Consider the following 21,418-nt stretch of genomic DNA (forward strand, 5'->3'; position numbering starts at 1 on the left):
TATCCTTTTTTTAAATTATTAAAATGCCATCTTAATTCACCTCTTCTTGAGTAAAAGCATATAATAGTGTAGCTAAAATTTTTTAAAAAAATTAAGAAATTATATCATGGCCACTGTGTCTTTGAGTGTGCTCTGGACAAATTTGAAAATAAATAAAACAATATAACTTGATGTTAAAGAGAGAGAAGAATGATGTACGATGTTATAAAATGTACCATCACTTGAATAAAGAAAAACACACTAATACATACATGAAATGAGAAACACAAATTTTTAACTTTCTATTTGTTATTGTCGGAAAATCGAATGACCTTCACGAATCGTTCCTTGATCACGACCACTTGAAAAGAAATAAATAAGAATAACTTGGAGAACTTAGGATGTATCCCCACTCCGATGCCTAAGAGATGAATGAGAAGTTTTGAATTACAACAGCAGAAAAATTGAGTATGAGTGAGATGCTTTATTTTTTCCTGTGACCCTCTTTTTATAGTAGTGATCGCTATCCATGGCTTGACATTCATGAGATACCATTATATTTAGAGGGTTACGAGCAACTTATGAGTTGTAAGTAATTTATGCAAGTAACTTGCAGGCGGTTATGTAAGCCATCAATTACTTGCTTTCGTAATCATGCTGAGAATTATTAATAGTTTAGTGGGAGTTACACGAGATACCCAATGCTATCCAATGCCGACCTTACGGTTACCTGCCTCATATTTGTAAATATGGGCGTATTGATTTTGATTGTATCACTATTTAAAAAAAAAAAAAAGATGCGCGGGAGTGGGAACTTAAAAAGAATACATTTTTATTTTTTTAATTTACAGTTATTTTTTATTTTTAAAAATTCTTAAAATGCCCTTTTAAGTTCACCTCTTCTCGAGTAAAAACCTATATAATAGTATAAATATATTTTTTTTTAAAAAATAAGAAATTGTGTCATGGCCACTGTGTCTTTGAGTGTACATTGGGCTAATTTGAAAATAAACAAAACAATATAACTTGATATTAAAGAGAGAAGAATGAATCACGAATGTCATAAAATGTACCATGCCCGTTCTTTATTTATTTATTTATATTTTTATAAGAGTAGAAGCAGATCACTTCCTACTATTATTTTTAGAAATATTTTTCATAAATGAATTAAATATTACTATATTCCAATAATTTATTAGATTAAAAAATATTATAGTATTTTTTTTTTCTGAATTAACATTGTGAGGCAATGGTTAAGAAAAATCATATGAATAGTCAATATTCCGAGAAGCCACCTCTCTCTCTCTCTCTCTCTCTCTCTACACGTTCACACGCGTACAACTCGTTTCTTTCTCGGACGCGTTCATTTCCAGACTCAAACTCGATCGATCAGATCGCCGGTGGAAGCAGCACTGTGCACGGTGTATGACGAGCGCTTCGGAGCTCTTCTACAACAGGAGGTCTCGTTTGGGCCGTGCCACCGCCCCCGTCGAAGGCCTAGGGTTGGATTCCTCTCCCCACCAACGGACTTTTCACCACAAGTGCAACCGTCGCCACCACAACACCAATCACAACCAAAGTCACGGTCACGATCACAGTCCTCACCATCGCCATGACGTGGACGGCTCCGATCCACTTGCCGGGCCTTTGCACGTCGCGCATTCGCGCCATCGCGCTTCTCATCCGGTAACGATTTCTCGTTCTTTTTCATTTGGTTCTTTTATGCCCCGTTTGGTTGCTGAGAAAATTTTAGAAAATAATAGAAAACAAAATTGCTTGTCTTCGGAAGAAATTAGCCAAATAGTTGTACTGAGATCTTCCTGATGGAATGTTTCGTTTTCCTTGGTCTTAAAAGTAGTGAAAAAGTACATGATATTAGATTTTTGTTCTGCATTTTCTGAGGATTCAAACATGGCCAATAGAATTTTTTTTTCTTATACGGTTCACTTTGTGATTGTTCAACATTGACATTAATTCTTCGTCTAGGTATTTTTTGTTTGTTGAATTTAAAATCGCCCAATTTGAATTTTATTTTCCTGTATGTTTTAGTTTATTTGTTAAAACTTGTTCTGAAAGTCATCCCTCTGTACTCGCCCGATCATGGTTCATTCATTTAGCAAGATAATCTGCTTTGAAGGGATTTTACAACCATAAATTCAGGAATAAAGATGAAATGGAAAGAAAAAGTATTAATTTTTTTTTATTTTGCAAAATTTTTATGAATTAGTATGGATGGTAGGTTACTTTTAGTTGAAAAACTAGATTATTGAAAAATTAGGCAGTCTGAAGCTGGTCTGATTTTTGTGAGCTCATACAAGGTCAGATTTAGGCTGAACTTAGGTTGGTGATATTGGACAGGAAAGGGTGGCCTAGTCCTACGGTTTCAACCCTCACACAAGCACATACATGCTATATAGCTCACGTGTTGAATTTTTAAATGGTGTATGATGCTTTCCAGAAAATAAGTCCCATGAGTGCTTTCCAAAGGAATTAAGTTAAATGCGGAAAGATGCTATTTTAATATTTCAAGAATAAAAGTCCTATGATTAGCACAATAATATTCCCATAATTGATTTAAAACTAGCAAGTATCAATATTGCAATCTATGGATTCAAAGGGCTTATCAAATATGAAATTTCAGATTTCTATCAAAGGCTTACAATATAAAATAAGGGTTCAAATAAGTGTCGAGATTACCAAGAGAGTTGTTTGGATGATTTGACGTTGTTCAACACAAGTCTTAGACCACGCCAGAAAATTCCTTTGAACAAGCTTTGAAACACCGAGATGAACGTAGCAATGTAATGGATGGGAAGTGGTTGTGTGGGGGAGGGGGGGGGTATTTTGGTGTGGCCATGTGGATGCGTTGGAGGATAGTTAGAACTCGTCTAAAGTTCTTCGTGCACACTTTGAAATATGGATATGCATTCAGCAAATGAAATGATGGATTAGTGGCCTTGGGGTGTAACTTGGTGATGATCGTGTGGGTGATGGAGGGAAGTTGTGAAGGTGGGATAGGGATGGAGTCGTTGGATAGAATAGTGGTTTTTCACCACCTGATCTCTGAGGAGAATGACATAGCCTCTTACTACACAATCATAAGGATTGGACAAAGTTTAACAAGTTTCAACAAAGGAATTTCCTTTCAATATCAATACTTTTCTCTCTACATAGTTCTTACAATGAAGGGGTATATATATAGCTAGCATAGGGGACAAAACATTAATAAACTTAGCTAGCATGGGGGAACAAAAACATTGAACAACTAACAATTCCCATACAAGCATGGGAGACACAAATAATAAAGACACCAACTTACTAGACACATTAATATTCACACAACTTACAACACTCCAACTTATAAGACATTAAATACTAAGCACAACTTACTAACACACAACTTACTAAGGACAAGCACATGCTAGCAAGCTAAAATATTACAAATTAAATATAAAGAAAAATTCAAAGGGAGGCCCAATTTGTGTGGGCCCAATGGAGTTGTGTGGGGCCCACAAGGGTCTTGAACTTGAACTTGCTTCGACATCTCTACTCGAGTCTTTCTCATACTGAAAAGTCTTCAAAACAAGTCTTCAAATAATCCATTCAAAATCTAAAAACAATTATGAACCGATGTGGAAATCGTGAGGTTGTCCACGTGTCATCATGTCGGCAAAGGAAATGTGAACATCAGGAGGCCATCCACGTGTTACAACATATGAAAATGACATAGGTAGCGCATGCTGATCCCCATCATCTCCAAGTCACTAGACATATTGACACAATTTCCTAACATACACATGCAAGCAAGTTGTCTTGCATGTTTACAAATTAAATACAAACAAAAGTCAAAGGGAGTCCCAATTCGTGTGGAGCCCACAAGACCCTTGGGGCTCACATGGATTTTGAACTTGGACTTACTTCGGCATCTCTACTCGGGTCTTTCTCATATTGAAAATTCTTCAAAACAAGTCTTCAAATAATCCATTCAAAATCTACAAATAATTATGAACTGATGTGGGCATTGGGAGGTCGTCCACATGTCATCATGTCGGTAAAGGAAATGTGGATATCGGGAGGTCGTCTACGTGTCATAACATCTGAAAATGACATAGGTAGGGCATGTTGATCCCCATCAGTTGGATTCAACACAAAGAAAGGAGATGCTTCACAAGCATCTGGGCTTGGCTACCATCAACACCACCTTCACATATAGATTTTAAGAGTTTCCTTATGGAACCCAAAAGCTTTCATTCTTGCCATCTTCTCAACGGTTGGGCCAAGATTGTAGTATTTTTGAAGTTTGCATGGATTTTTTTTTTAAAGGAGCAGAACATGCATTAAGGGCACTCTCCAAGGACAGAGGATCATGGATGGGATGAAAAATCAGTGAACTCTTCAACTATATACAAATTAGTTATATCGTGCCACTAAATTAAAAGTTCAAAAAGCCTCAACTACCTGTCTTTGACCTTCAAGGCAGTCAATTCCTGTTCTTCACATGCTCACCTATTTTTCTTCCTCTTTACATCCATAAAAGTTGTTAGTTGGATAAAGATATAACTTATTTTCCTTACCTTACAAGAATTTATACCTCCTCCATTCCTGTGATTATTCCTCAATACTTGGCACAATGTCATTTCATGCTGTTCTCGTTATTCATGAAAAATAAGAACAATTTTCGAGTGCTGTTTCCGGACACATAGGTTTCTGAGCTGATGGGAGACAATAATAAGACTATCAATTATTGCAGTCTCTTCAGAGTCTTGGTGTTGTAGTTGGAACCACAGCTTTGCTCCCAACTACCCTTAACAAAACAAAGGTCTCTCTGCCAGCCCTACCTGAGGGAAGAGATTAACTTGCTGAACTCACAAGGGTTATGCCTATGCCTGTTGCACATACTTCAGGGTTGCATCAGCTGTTGACGCACAGATGATACATTAAATTGCCTACAGGCTCAATGGTGCTCATTGCAGTCTTGCAGCTGACTCTGGTTGCGGTCATAATCAAACCTCGAGCCAGTAAAGTAGCTAGCATGTTGGTTGTCCCTAGGCAACTAAAACAGGTTTGGTTTTTCCCCTGGAATAGCTTCATCCTTCTGCTGCAGTCCTTCATGATTGAGGTATACTGACTATTTTGAATCCTACGATATGTTTATATGATTGTGTGCTTTCATTTGCTTTTGAAAGATATATACAACAACAACAAAACCAAGCCTTAGTCCTGCTAGGTGGGGTTGGCTATATGAATCATTTTCTACCAATTTATGTGATTATGAACCATTTCTTTTGATAGATTCAAGGATATTAAATCCTTACTCACTATCTCCTCTCAAGTTATTTTAGGTCTATCCCTACCTCTTCTATTGCCCCCTACAGTAACTAAGTCACTCTTTCTCACAAGTGCACTATGTAGCCTATGTTGCAAGTGTCCATACCATCTGAGTCGTTCCTCCCTTATCTTATCTTCTATAGGAGTTACACCTAACTAACCACGAAAATGTTCATTTCTTAATTTATTTTTCAATGTTATACCACTCATCCATCTAAGCATTCTCATATTGTCAACTTTTACTTTTTGGATATTATGTTTTTTCATCACCCAACATTCTAATTCATATAGCATTACTGGTCTTATAGCTGTCTTATAAAACTTCATTTTCAATTTTAAGGGTATTCTACGATCACAGAGCACACTTGAAGCACTTCTACATTTTACCCAACTTGTTTTAACTCTATGCATTACTTCATCTTCAATTTCTCCTTCAGCATGCATAATAGATCCAACGTATTGAAATCTACAAGTGCTATTTATTTCTTCATCATTAAGTTTAACTTTGTCCCCAATATTCCTTCTATCATTACTAAAATTACATTTCATATATTCTGTCTTATTTCTACCTTTTCTAAAGCCTCTAGATTCCAAAGTTTCTCTCCATAATTCTAACTCAACCTCTACTCCGTCCCTAGTTTCATCAATTAATACAACATCATCTGCAAATAACATGCACCATGGTACATCTTTTTGAATACTTTCAGTCAATTAGTCCATCACTAAAGCAAAAAGATGAGGACTCAAAGCAGATCCTTGATGCACACCTATGGTGATTGGAAATTCTCTAATTTCTCCATCTATAGTCCTTACACTAGTCATTACTCCATTGTACATATTTTTTTAATGACATCGGTATACCTACTACATACACCCCTTTTTTCTAAAATCTACCATAGAACTTTCCTAGGTATTTTATCATATGCTTTCTCAAGGTCAATAAAAATCATATGCAAGTTTCTCTTCTTTTCCCTAAACTTTTCCATTAATCTTCTTAAAAGATAAATAACTTTTGTGGTAGTTCTCTTAGGCATAAAACCAAATTGATTTTTTGAGACTTTCGTTTCTAATTTTAATCTTTGTTCAACTACCCTTTTTTATAGTTTCATCGTATGACTCATAAGTTTAATTCCATGATAGTTATTACAATTTTGAATCTCCTTTATTTTTGTATATAGGTATTAAAGTGTTTTTCCTCCATTCATTTGACATTTTCTTAGTTTTTACAATTGTATTAAATAAATTAGTTAACCATATAATTCCTTTATCACATAAGCATTTCCAAACTTCAATTGGGATGTTATCTGGTCCCATAGCTTTCCCATTTTTCATCTTTTTAGTGCAAACTTAACTTCGTTAACTCTAATTTTGCGAATAAATCCCATATTTTTAGTGTTTTCCTTATTTGAGAATTCTAAGTTTTAAGTCTTCTATTTGCTTTTCATTAAACAACTTACTAAAGTGATTTTGTCATCTTTCTTTAATGTCTTCGTCCTAAACCAAGACAATATCATCCTCACTTTTTATACATTTTATATTTCCTAAATCCTTACTCTTCCATTCTCTAACTTCAGCAAGTTTAAATATATCTATTTCCCGTTCTTTTGTACCTAATCTATCATATAAATTATTAAATGATCTATATTTAACTTCACTAACAGCCTTTTTGCATCTTTTCTTGCCTCCTTTTATTTTTCAAAGTTATCTCTGTTTCTACATTTTTGCCACGTTTTATACCAAATTTTTTTTGTCTTTATGATTTTTTATACATCTTTATCCCACCACCAACTCTCTTTGCTATTCTTTTGAAAGATATATAAGAATTTTTATTCTATGCCCATCTCTTTTGTTGAAAATTTCACTATCCCAGCTTTCTAAATTTTTAAGACTGATTTTCTTGGCCTAGTGGTTGTAAATAATTATTGTTTTTCCTTAAATTGTTTCACTTATGAATACATTGGGCATAACCTGAAGGGCTCCTCTATATTCCTACAAATGAATGTATGAATTAATTCCTGATTAATTCAACATTCCAATAATTTTTTTTTTGGGGGAGCCAACATTTCTTTGCTGATATATGGAAACCAAGATACACTGGATCCCTGTGGATGTGTTTCCACTTTGCTAGGTAATTTCTCAGTAGTAATTATTCTGTCATAATTGGTATTTCAGGAGCGTGAATCAGTTTCACTCAGCCGTGGCGGCAGCCACTGTGGCTCTGGAAACAGTAGTAGTACAGGAACTGTGAGCAGGATAAACAATCAGCTTGGACTCACTCAGAATGGGAGGCTTCCTGGATCTGTGCTACTTGCAAGGGAAAGGCTTCTTGAAAGATTGAGAGGTGTATCCCTTTCTGGAAACAGGTTAGTTGTCAAAGGCATATGCAACTGGGAAATTATTTTTATAAAATATTTAAATATACATCTTAGCTTGGAAGTTATCAACTAGTGAGTTTGTAGGCCTTGATCACAGAATTGTTGATGCATGCATTTGTTGGACTTGTAATTTTGCTTCTCTCGAGTGGTTTGGGTAATGAGTACTGGTGCTGTGTCATAATTTGTTACCATGCTTCAATTTGTGGTACTATTATTTTTTTTTTCTTTTTATATAACGGCTTGCTGTACTACTCTGGCTTGAGGCTGTCCCCAAACCATTTAACTGAAAGTCACCTAACCCTGATATTCATCAATTTCTTTATGATACATTCTTTGATCAAAGATGAGTTTAGACAGTACCTAAAATTTGAAAAATGCATTGCAATTCTTGCCATATAATAGATATGATTGTTTGAATTACTAAATTGACCCTCTCAAAGTATTTGCATGTTTCAAAGAAATAAATACACGTGCTGATCCTGTATAGAAAATGATTTGGATCCATTCCCCACTTCTTTTATTTATTCTCTAATGCAAGTTTCCCTGGAAGTGACTTAGGTAATGTCCTGTGGCCTATTCAATTTCTTTTATTTAGGCGAAGCAGCAGAGCTTCATTGAGCATCTATCGGCATGAACAGACCAGCGACGACTTCAGCCTCATTAATACAGGAGACTGGGATACTGAAAGTTCGATGGTGCAGTCTGCTGGAGGCTTTCGTTTTATCGATAGAAATCTTCAGGGAGACCAGCTGCCATTTTTGCATGAGCCCAGCAACAAGAAGCCACCAGGACTGACTCAAGAGGCCCTGAACTGTTTGAAGGTGGAGGTTTTTAGCTGTAGGGGTAAAGACATTGAAGGGCCAACGTCTAGAGCATGGCGGGAGTGCAGTGTATGCCTGGACAGTTTTGGCGAAGGAGATGAACTGATATGCCTGCCATGTGCGCATAGGTTCCACTCGGCCTGCTTGGCTCCCTGGCTTAGAACATGTGGAGACTGCCCCTACTGTCGCAGGGTAATAGTGTACAGGTAGGTAGGTATGAGGAGAGACAGAGAGTCCTTCGTGAACTCTTGTAACTTCCAGCTGTAGTAGTATCATGGCAATGGATTCGGTCATTGTGACACATGCTTTGTAGCTTAACCTACACCTGTTGTATTGTGGTGTTGACCAAATTCCTCACCCTCTTCTCCCACTACTACTAAGTAGTAAGTGCTCAAATAAGCATGAGAAGTTTATGACAGGGAATTGAGCCGATTGCCTACTAGCTCTAATCAAATTGAGAATGATGCGTAAGCATCAGTCCTTACATTTAGGGTTTGGAATTTGCTTGATATCTGACCTAGTGAAGCATCGTGGGACTCACATTTGGATTCAGAGCAAAGTATGCTTTTGATTTCACTTCTGCGGACCTGAGCATTAGTTGTCTTTAAAAATTTTAAATAAATTTTGAAGAAGATGAAAATAAATTTTCCATATCTAGCCCTAAAGCAGTCTGAACCAGTGCTGCTTAGACGCACCAAAATAAGACGCTCTTATCATTTGGTCCAAATTGAGAGATTCATTAGTCTTAGGACACACTGCGCAGTAGCTCACCTTCTTCATCAAATTCCTAATTTTTTTTCTTTCTAAAATCAGAATGTGCAACCTCAATTTGTGTTTTCTCTGAAGGTGTGCTTGCGCAAATTTTAGGGGCCGTGTACAACCTTTAACACTGTGACGAGCATATCATCATTTATACAATGGACAACTACCATTATTAATTTTAGGTAAATTTCTTAATGTTTTAATTAAATCTTAACTATAGTAGAACTGTACAGCCATACTTCACCTATAGACAAATCATTAGTCTCTTATTACATCCAAATGAAACTCAGAAAATATTAGGGAAAAAAAATGAAAATATCAAGAAATTTACGTTTTCATTATTGAGAAAAAGTGAGAAAGAAAATAAAACATATATAAAATGTACGAACAAAATTTTGATTTTACACATCATTAATATTTAGTTTTTTTTTAATTATATAAAAATAAATTTTTATTTTTAATAGAATTTAATATAGAAGGAAAATGCGTTAAAAAAAATAAATTTTCTCTTTATTTTTTTAAGTAAAATTCTTCATCCAAGCGGACCAAGAATGGCCACGTAGATGGCAAAATGAGTGCTTGCTGTCAATAGCATGCTCTCAACTCTAGAAAACCTAGAACGAAGTGGAGTAAAGCCAAGTACACAGAGGACTCTGATTTCTATTAGAAATGTTTTCTGTATTATATGAATAGTAAGTCCACAGAAGCCGATGAAGAGACAGCCTATAAAATTTAAGTTTAGAAGATAATTTCTTGAAAAGTTAAGAATATAAGGGTTACAATTCCCAATAATTAATTCTTGAATGCTCTCAATCATAGAATTTTGAGCCAAGCATCAACAATCTAAAAGGACTCGCCCAGCCATGCTATGCTTACCTTATAAGGGTGACTAGTCCCAAGCACCAGTGGGGAGACAGTTTAATCTGCGAGAGATGAAGTAGACCGAGCACAACATGTCAAAAAATATTTAAATAGGGTTTCTTATTTGTCAGTTAGATGTTTTGAGTTACATCGGTATGAACCATCCCAAGACCTAAGACTTCATAGATGTCTAGTGTTTTGAGTTTATAAACTTTGATCATGTAATGTGTATATTTTTACCATATATGGACTTGAATTTAGTGGTTTAAGTATAGGACAGCTCAATGTACTAAACTGCCACGTATGCAAGACCTAAAAAAAAAGACGGACCATAATGAATCTAGAGTATGTACCCTTAGCTTATATTTTTTTGCAAGTCGTCGGATCTATTACCTTTAGTAAAGAAAGGCAATGTCTTATATCATTGATTATGATATGACTCAGAGAAAGTCTTCAATCAAGGTGAAAATCTGGGTTAGGGAAGAGTTTCCAGTCCTATTTAAGATGTCATCCCTATTATAATTGGACATGTGAATGAACTAGGGGTTCGAGACTAATATTATAACATATTTGCTTAATTAGGGGTATTAGTTGAAGAGTGATCTATGTCTATGACATAGTAACTGTAGTAAAATAGGCTTCTTCTTTTTTTTTCATTACAATTCTATCTAATTAATTTTCTTTTCATAATATAATGCAAGATGTCACTTACGAATGATGGAGTTTCTGATATCATTAAGAGAATTATAAAAGGTTTTCTAATTTAACCTCATAGGAGTTCTAATTGAGGCTTTTAATGAATATTAATGATATTATAACTATTAAGAACTTAGAATGAATCAAAGAAGTCACATACAAAAGTGGCAAAGGGCAACTAAGGAAAAAAAAGAAAGCTTAAATCCATGACATGCATTAGAGGAGGGCAAAGTTGGAATAAAGAGAAGATGCTTAGGATTAGGGTGGAAGGGGGCGGCGAGACACATGTCCTTATGCTTTCTCTATGCCCTCACCACCATTTAAGACCTGGTAACAATTTAGCACTCATTGGCCACCCACATCTCCATATCTCTCTCTCTCCCTCCCCCAAAGAGTATGCGTGAGAGAAACATTCTTGTTTTAATCCAAAGATTGGTGTTCTCATAATCATTCTTTACCATTTTTGCAATCAAATGTGGTTGGGTCTTAGTTTGTGCACAGGGCTTTGTCCACTCTTGCATACATTATAGTTTAACACTTGGTATTATAGGCTATAGTTTATGTTGAGATGCAGAATGTGGCGTTGTCGGTAGCCACCGTCCCAACTGCTTTCATTGACGTTGGAGACCGGCTGTAACGACCTACTATTTAACTAGGTTTTTTATTTTATTATATATATATACTATAGCATTTAAAATGCTCTGATGCCACATTGGATTAAACTCAATCATCAACCTAAGCAGCAAGAAGCAGAAATCAAATAAACATAACCATATATAATTATATACAATACCAGAGTGCTAATTTGTTTCCCAAAAAATATATATATATATATATATGATTGTTCCCCAGAAATATCTTCAACTGGCTAAAGCTATACAAAAATACCCACTCTAATATCAGGGCAATACTGAGGCCCCTCTATCTGTGAGCCTGATCTGCTCGTCTACCTAGATCGCCTGAAAATTGTTAAAGTAATTGGGATGAGCCAACACTTAGTAAGACGAAATATGTTATTGCTAGTGTGTGACAAATGAGTTACAATACTATGAAAATCTATTGTTATAAAAAAATCATGTATAACTGAACCTGTAAATACAGTACAAGTAATAGAAACCACCCTTATTTTCATGTTGCTTGACATATCTGTAATTTAAGTTTCTACTCAAAATACTTCTAATATAAATAAGTATACTTTCTATCCCTGTAAATCTGTATATACATAATAGTAACTGAAAACTTCCCTGTGGATAACTGTGTGTCATGATTTAACCCCTCATGACAGGGTTGTGCGCAGACCTGGCAAAATGGATAAAAATCCGTTAATCCGACCCACATCCGATCTGTTTTAACCGACTTATCATCAACCGCTTGCTAAATCAGTCGAATATGGTTTTTAATTTTCATATCCGCCTCCTTAGCGGGTCGGGTCGGTTTTATCTGGCAGATATCCGCCAAACCGTTTAAAATTTCATAACTAATTATTAACCCATAAAAGCTTAAGGCCTCAAGCCCAGCAGCCCATAAAAGCAGTGCTCACTAGGCCACTACCCACTGGCCACTGCCCACACGGCCCACGCTCACCAGACATGCACGGTGAAGCGGCAGAACTACAGAAGCCCACACGCCACACCACACGGCCACAACCCACAAGCAGCCCCTGCCCCCCTCTCAAGTCTCAAATCCTCACCTGATTAGGGTTTCATTTTCATCCTTTCCAGCTACGCAGCCACATCCCAGTGATCGGTGATCCCATGATGTCGAGACGAAGGTGATTCCCATTGCCGTCGCTGACTGCCACCCACAGCTGAGCCATGGCCACGACTCACGAGCGGTGTAGACCAGGTCTAAAGCCACCATTCCCTCGCGCTCGCGGCCTCACCAACGCCCAGTCATCTTCGTCTCTCGCCAGCCACTCGGCCTCGGTCGGCCCTGCCCCTCGCGGCCTCGCCCAATCTTCCTTTGCACTTGCAGGCCTCGCCCAGTGTCCCCTTTGCGGCTTGCAGGTTTTAGCATTTTTTATTAAAAGTTATGGTACTAGACTAAAGATTAATATCTTTCTTGATATGATCCAATAAAAAAAAATTTAAAATTCTTTGATGCATTCACTAATAAATGCACAAATATGTATGAATTGCATTTATATGTCATATAGGCAATTATCAATTAGTGACCTTTAGATGGAAAAATATACTTATTTGAATTTTAGCAGGTTAGGGTGAAATAAACAAGTGCCTTATAAGAGTTTTTGAGATCAAGTTAATGAGTTAAAAATTATGTTTTCTTTTCTTTTTTAAAAACAAATCCAAGTTAAAATGCCTTAATAATAAACCCCAAGGGTTGTTGAATAAGTGAATATAATTTTAGATATCAATAGTTTTTGGGAGCATACATTTCTAGGCTTGAATTTGAATTTGTGTTGATTTGTAAGAAATTTAATACAATTTTGCATTATATTTTGTCTAAGTTTACACAAATTCAAATCTAAGACCCGAAACTCATTGCCTCAAACGTAAGATAAATTCTTGGGAATTTAATTGGCACATTTTTTTAAAGATTTATTAAAGCCTAATCTTTTTTATTTTTTAAAAAGATTGATTGTTGGATAGTTGACATATATCTACGAAGATTTGAGTTTGTTAAAAACTTAATTTATATATTTATGAAAGGGCAAGCTTACCAACTTTGATTAATTGACATCTAAAGGTAATTTTGTCCAAAAATTTTTGTACCATGTGCATGGTTAATTTCATTAAAAGTTTAGCATTATTTCTTAATTGAAAAGTTTTAGTGTCAACTAAAACATTTAATCCCATTTCATAATTTTTTGCAGTGCATTACAAGGATTTGGGAAAAAAATGTCTCAGTCAATAGCGAATTCAATTGATCAAAATGATGAAATGAGTGAAGAAGACGTTCAGTTGCCAGATTCATCAAACATAGAACCTACAAAAGAAACAACTCCACAGGTAAAAAAAACTAGGAAAAAAACATCTAGTATTTGGACAGATTTTGAGTTGATTGAAAGTGGAGATAAACAATATGCTCAATGTAAGTATTGTCCTAAGAAATATTTCTACCATAGTAAGAACTCTGGGACATCAAACTTACATTGTCATACAAAAAAATGCATGGGAAAGAAAACTAATGATCTGAAACAAATGCTAATGAGTCAAGGTGATAAAAAGTTGTCTCTGCATACACGAAAACTTGATCAAGTTGTACAACGTAGGAAGTTGGCAATGGCAATTGTGAGACACAATTTGCCATTTTCTTTTGTTGAGTATGAAGGAATTCATGAATGGACTTTAGAATTAAATCCAGAGAAATACTGCAAAAGCTGATGTTATGAGGGTTTTTTTAAAGGAAAAAGAGCACATTCGTGAGCTTTTATTGAATAATTCTAGTAGAATTTCTCTTACTTCGGACTTATGGACTTCGTTAAATACTGATGGCTATTTATGTTTAACTACACATTTTTTGGATAAAAATTGGAAGCTTCAGAAGAAAGTATTGAGTTTTTGAAGCATGCCTTCTCCACACAATGGTCTAGCACTTAGTAACAAAGTCATGGACTTATTGGTGAATTGGGATATAGACAAGAAGCTATTTTCCATAACATTGGACAATGCTACATCCAATGATTGTTTTGTAGAGTATTTGAAGTCTAATCTGAACTTGAAAAATGCTTTGGTAAGGGAAGGAAAATTTTTTCATGTTCGCTGTTGCACTCACATATTGAATCTCATTGTCCAAGATGGCCTAAAATTATCTCATTTCGTTGTGGACAAAATATGAGATTATGTCAAATATGTGAAGCATTCACAACATCGAAAGTTTAGATTTCATGAATGTTGTGAAAAGGTGAGAGTGCCACGTGTGAGAGGATTTCGCCAAGATTGTCCTACTAGGTGGAATTCTACTTATATGATGCTTGAAAGTGCTTTATACTATAAAAATGCTATTTGCCAATTCAGGTTTAGTGAGGAGAATTTCAAGTTTTGCCCAAACGATGATGAATGGAAGGAAATTGAGAAAATTGCTAGTTTCTTGAAGGTTTTTTATGACTTGACAAATCTTTTTTCTAGGACATCTTATCCAACTGTAAATACTGTAAATTTATACTTTCAAGGAGTATGGAAGGTACAAGTAACTTTACTTAATGCGGCATTGGGTGATAATGTCTTTTTAAGGAATGTGGCTACTCAAATGCAAGGGAAATTTGACAAATACTGGTCAGATTATAGTAAAATTTTGGCAATGGCTGTTATTTTGGATCCTTGTTTCAAGATACAATTTGTATCTTTTTGTTTAAAAGAAGTGCAACCAATGTCTTGGAAAGATCGAGTAAACGACATCCAGCGTGAGATGCATTCACTTTTTGATGAGTATGTGAAGCACCACTCCCCTTCAACTTCTAAGAAAATGCCTTCCTTTGAAGCAACTATTAGTCATGATCGTGGTCACATGACACCTATTGCAACATCAGTTGATATGACACTAAAAGTAAGATTTTTTTTTTTTAAGTACAAATTTTATTTTACTTTTATTATACATCTATAGAATTTTTATATTTCTATTGTTATATACTTGTTTTTAGGGTTTTAAAACTTTTGCTAAAGAAGATGAAGAAGCTCCAATGTCAGAACTATAAATGTTTTTTAGAGAGAGGATGGTAGATTGTGATAAAGAATTGGATATTTTGGACTTTTGGAGGAGTCATGAATATAGGTATCCAATTCTTTCTCGAATGGCAAGAGATATCTTATCAATTCCAATATCAACTGTTGCATCAGAATCAACATTTAGTATTGGAGGAAAAGTGATAAATATGTCACGTAGTTCTCTTACGCCTGATAATGCTGAAACTATCATTTTAACTCGTGATTGGCTGTATAGTCGAGGAGGTATGCTTATTTAATTATATTATAATTACTATGTATTATGCAATATTTATTTATTTATTTATATTTTGAATTTTGAATGCAGTTGAAGATTTTGTAGATAAGGAAGAACTTGCTGAAGATATTGCTCAAGCTGAAAGAGCAGGTCGTACCTCATCTAGTGTATCATCTTGCTCTGTTTGACTTTATTTGAATATTACTACACTAGCACAGGCTGTGCAGCTAGTGCTTCTATTTATCTTTGAAAATTATGTAGTCAATAAATTATTATTTGTTTGTTGTTTTAACTTGTAGTGTTGAATAAATTATTTGTAAATTTTTTTCCCAGTTTGATAACTTGTAACTTTTGAGATGCTAATTAATAAGTTCAATTTATGTTATTTGATTCATAACTTAAATTATATTTTGAATTCTTTCTTGATAGGCACACGAGGAGAAGAAGATGAAAGCTTTGATGTCACAAATGAAAGCATTTCAATTAATTCAAGGCATTCAAATGATTTTGAAGTTATATGAAGGATGGATTGAGATTTTTTTTTAGTTTGTTGATTGTTTTATTTTGGGAGATTCACACGATTTGACAATAGTTGTATTTAAAGAAACTCACATGCTGTAAGAATAATTATAATGTTTAGATTTTAGACTCACACGAGTCACACAGTTTGAGTTTTTATTTTGAGTTGGATTGAGATTAATTTACTATGTTTTATTGCTTATAGTTTTACTTGCATGAATTAGGAGTTGTTAATTAGTATAAATGATTGAATGATTGATATAGTTACTAAAAAAGTTAATACACAAACTAATTGCAAGTTATCATATACAATTTAAATTATTATGACAAAAATAAATTATTAATAAAATTATATTTGAGAATGGCGGATTATCCGCCCATCCGCCGTGAATTATCCGACCTGAAACCGCTTAATCCGCCACTTAAACGAGTTGAATATGGATTATGATTTTTTCACCCGATAATCTGCCTTATCCGTTACGGATAAACCGACCCGATCCGCTTTGCCAGGTCTAGTTGTGCGGCCCATAGGCGGGATCTACCCTGGTTGGCCGACTAGGGTAAACCACTATACTCCCTCGGTCTGATCTGCCCTCCTCAATCCATATCTGATGGGGAGCTTGTCCACGTCATGGCACTATACGATTAACCTACTACCACGCATTATCTGAATAGGTGGTTGCACTCTGTAAATTGTATGTAGCTACGATACCGTACTCTGTAACTATATGGTCCAACAGGGTCTGATAGTATATAATATATTTCTATATACAACTAACTGTTTTACCATGATTCTGTAATAACTGTATTAACCATCACACTATAATAAACTGTAACCGTATCATCTGTATTTCTGAACTGAACTGTGATCTGTAAGTCATAGTACTGAAAATTGTGTAATCATGGTTCTAAAAACTGTATAATCATGGTACTGAAAAACTGTATAATCATGATACTGGAAATTGTATAATCATGGTACTGAAAACTGTATAATCATGGTACTGGAAACTGTATAATCATGGTATTCTGTAATTATTATAAAACATAACCACTGACTGTATATTTTGTAAAACTTATCCTGAAAATACTATAAAACATCTTTCTTTATTATACTCATATTCTCAAGCCACACAGAAATTTTAAACATATTATACATAAATGATAACTATATAAATTTCTATCATGAATAATCATTTGATAAAAATGCATAATTTATACTGAAACATAGTAAAATTTCCTAACATAACATATTTCCCTCACCTGATTTCCGCTAAAATTCCCCTACTGTAACAGGTCCTACACCCCCAGGGTTCTCCACTCAACACCCTGAAAACCACATTTGTCAGAACAGAATATCAATATTTCTTGGCTTACATCATTTCCTACAACTGCTAGAAGGCCAAAAATTGAATAAAAGACCTTACCCTGGATTTGGGATGAATTCCAACTTCATCCCACAGACGATCCGCTCTGGCAGACTTGTAGAGAACTTCGTCAGGAGCATCGTGGTGGTCTTAGATCATTGATCCGACGACTGATGGGACCGAAATTGAAGAGAGAAGGGGGATGGGCCGTAGGAGAGAGAGAGAGGAGAGGGTTTGTGCCCAAATTTCTACAATTAAAATCAGTTTAGGGCAATTTATACTGCGGGATCTGTCAACGAGCCACGTCATCTCGTCGACGAGTCCTTAAGTAATTTCGCACAATGAACCTTACCCTTCGTAAACGAAATTCAGAGTAACTCAAATTCTTCTCTTGGTATTTTTTCGTGAACGAGACGGAACCTCGTCGACGAGGTTCTGAAGAACCCTTGTCGATGAAACCCCTGTATTCATCGACGAGGCCTGGAAATTTCTTGAAATTATGATTACCTCCAAAGTTTGATGTCCGCGTTCGTCGACAAAGTCTACTGCCTTCTTCAGTTCCTCTTTCCATTTTCCTCCCTCTTTATTATTAAAATACTATTATTCTTCGGATCACTACATTCTCCCCTCTTTATAAAATTTCGTCCTCGAAATTTACTGTTCATATAATTCATTATCCCTTAAAGGAAAATGGTCTACTTATTTTATTACTTGCCCTCACTTATGGCGGAGGAATACCATGGTTACATGGGTAGTTCTGGGAGATGACAAATATAAAAGAAAATTCTCTCAAAATCGAAATATTACGTATCCTATACACTACATTACAATTCCACTATGCTAAACAAAATAAAATTACTATTACTTTAATTATACATCACTGCTATGACCCACTAAACAAGTGGGGATATTTCTATCTAATCTCGCTTTCAAGCTCCCACGAAACTTCTTCTATTGTGTGATTCCTTCACAGAACTTTTACCAACTGTATCTTCTTATTGTGCAATTCCTGTTCTTTCCTATCTAGGATCTGTACTGGAGCTTCTTCATATGCTAAAGCCTCACTGACTTCCAGTTCCGCATGGCTGATGATATGGGAAGGATCTGGGACGTATTTCCTTAGCATAGAAACATTAAACACGTCATAAAATCGAAATAGAGATGGCAGTAAAGCTAGCCGATAGGCTACTGATATAATCTTCTCAAGTATTTCAAATGGGCCAATAAACCTAGGGCTCAACTTATCATTCTTCCCAAATCTCAAGATCCTCTTCAGTGAAGTTATTTTCAGAAATACATGATCACTCACTTCAAATTTCAGTTCTTGGCGGCAAGTATCCGTGTAGCTTTTCTGCCGACTCTGTGCTGCACTGATCCTGTCTCGAATAAGTCAGACTTTATCGTATGCCTGCTGAACTATATCTGGTCCCAAAACTCGCCTTTCACCCAGCTCACTCTAGTATAAAGGGGAACGACACTTCCTAGCATAAAATGCCTCATAAGGAGTCATACCTATGCTTTCCAGATAGCTGTTGTTGTAAGCAAATTCCACCAATGGCATATACTAAGTCCAGCTACCCCTAAAATCCAAAACACACGCTCGTAACATATCTTCGAGTCCCTGAATGGTCCTCTCCGTCTGACCGTTAGTATAAGGATGGAAAGCGGTGCTGAATGCTAGCTGAGTCCCCAATGCCTTCTGTAAGCTTCTCCAGAATCACGATGTAAAACGCGGATCACGGTTCGAGACTATGGACACCGGCACTCCATGGGATTGAACAATCTCCTATATATATATATATATATATATATATATATATATATATATATATCTCTGCTAACCGGTTCATAGGGTAGCTAATCTTAATAGGAAGAAAGTGCGCTCTCTTTGTCAACCTATCAACTATTACCCAAATGGCATTCTGACCATGCGGTGCTGGCGGTAGCCCCGTAACAAAATCCATGGATACGTGGTTCCACTTCCATTCAGGAATGAAAAGTGGCTGCAACTGACTAGCTGGTCTCTGGTGCTCAGCCTTAACCTACTGGCATGTCAAACACTGCTGCACAAACTGCTATTTTCCTTTTTATGCCACTCCACCAGAAATACTCCCGTAGATAGAGCACGGGATGATTCGAGTATTTCCAAGTCCATTTGAATTGGATGTTGAACTACCGTTGCTAGCTGTGTTCTATCTTCTGATTTACGGTTCAATGCATCAGCTAGTACATTTGCTTTACCTGGGTGGTAACTGATGGTGCAGTCGTAATCCTTAATGAGTTCTAACCATCTCCTCTAGCGCATATTCAACTCTTTCTGTGTAAAGAAGTACTTTAGGCTTTTGTGATCCGAAAATATTTCAAATTTCTCACCATATAAGTAATGTCTCCAGATCTTCAGTGCATGTACAATCGCAACCAATTCCAGATTGTGAGTAGGGTAGTTCTTTTCATACTCTTTCAACTGTCTAGACGCATACGCGACCACCTTACCATGCTACATCAGTACACAACCAAGCCCTTTCAAAGATGCGTCATTGTAGATAACATAACCATCACCTCCCGATGGAATCGTTAGAACTAGAGCAATGACGAGCCACTGCTTTAATTCCTGGAAGCTCTGCTCGCACTCTTCATCCCACAAAAATCTAGAATTTTTCCTAGTCAATAGCGTGAGAGGTCCTGACAAAGCTGAAAATCCCTCCACAAATCGGCGGTAATAACCTGCCAACCCCAAGAAACTCCTGACTTCCTGCACATTCCTCGGCCTGACCCAATTTACCACCATGTCAATCTTTCTGGAATCCACTATTATACCATCTCCTGAGATCACATGGCCTAAAAATGCAACCTTCTCAATCCAGAACTCACACTTACTAAACTTGGCATAAAACTTCTCCTCCTTGAGTGTCTGTAGCACCTGCCTCAAATGCACCTCATGATCCTTAAAACTCCTCGAGTACACCAGTACATCATCAATGAAAACTACTACAAACTAATCTAAATACTGGTGAAAAACTCTATTCATCAAGTCTATAAACCCGGTTGGGGCGTTCATCAAACCAAAAGGCATAATGAGGAACTCGTAGTGCCCATACCTGGTTCTGAAGGCTATCTTCGCGATGTCCTCTGCTTTTACTTTCACTTGATGATACCCGGATCTGAGGTCGATCTTGGAATATACCTATGTACCCTGAAGCTGATCAAATAAATCGTCTATACGAGGTAGAGGATATTTATTCTTAATAGTAACTTTGTTGATTTCTCTATAATCAATACACATCCTCATAGACCCGTCTTTCTTCTTTTACGAATAATATTAGAGCTCCCCATGGCGATATACTGGGTCGTATAAATCCCTTATTCAACAAATCCTGCAATTGCTCCTTTAATTCTCTCAATTCAAATGGAACCATACGATAGAGAATCTTAGAAATCGGCGCAGTCCCTGGAGGTAAATCTATAGGAAAATCCACCTCGTGCACAGAAGGCAATCCAGGTAACTCCTCTGGAAAAACATCTGAAAATTCTCGTACTACTGGGGTATTGTCAATCTTCAATTCATTTTCAAATACTTCTTTCACCAATGTTATAAACCCGTGGCCACTGTCTAGGAGTAATCCACTCGCCTGCATGGCTGACACCAACTGCAATGGAGCACGCACTCGCGAACCAACGAATCTGGATTCATGCTCTCTAGGGGGTCTGAAAATTACTTCTTTTTTATGACAATCAATACTGGCATGATTGGAAGCCAACCAGTCCATACCCAATATTATATCAAACCCACACATATCAAATACAATCAAATCAG

At 36.1% G+C, this 21,418-nt stretch overlaps 1 protein-coding gene across 1 annotated transcript; it reads left to right on the forward strand.

The window, feature by feature from the left end:
• The first annotated feature begins 1,228 nt into the window (after window positions 1–1,228).
• Window positions 1,229–8,921, forward strand: LOC131155698 (probable E3 ubiquitin-protein ligase RHY1A). Its single transcript, XM_058109016.1, has 3 exons — window positions 1,229–1,665; window positions 7,480–7,670; window positions 8,278–8,921. The coding sequence occupies exons 1-3, from the start codon at window positions 1,405–1,407 to the stop codon at window positions 8,711–8,713; spliced, it is 888 nt and encodes a 295-aa protein (XP_057964999.1). The 5' UTR covers window positions 1,229–1,404; the 3' UTR covers window positions 8,714–8,921.
• The last annotated feature ends 12,497 nt before the right edge of the window (window positions 8,922–21,418 follow it).

Source organism: Malania oleifera, chromosome 5 (assembly GCF_029873635.1).
Source record: "Malania oleifera isolate guangnan ecotype guangnan chromosome 5, ASM2987363v1, whole genome shotgun sequence".
NCBI classification, from domain to species: domain Eukaryota; kingdom Viridiplantae; phylum Streptophyta; class Magnoliopsida; order Santalales; family Ximeniaceae; genus Malania; species Malania oleifera.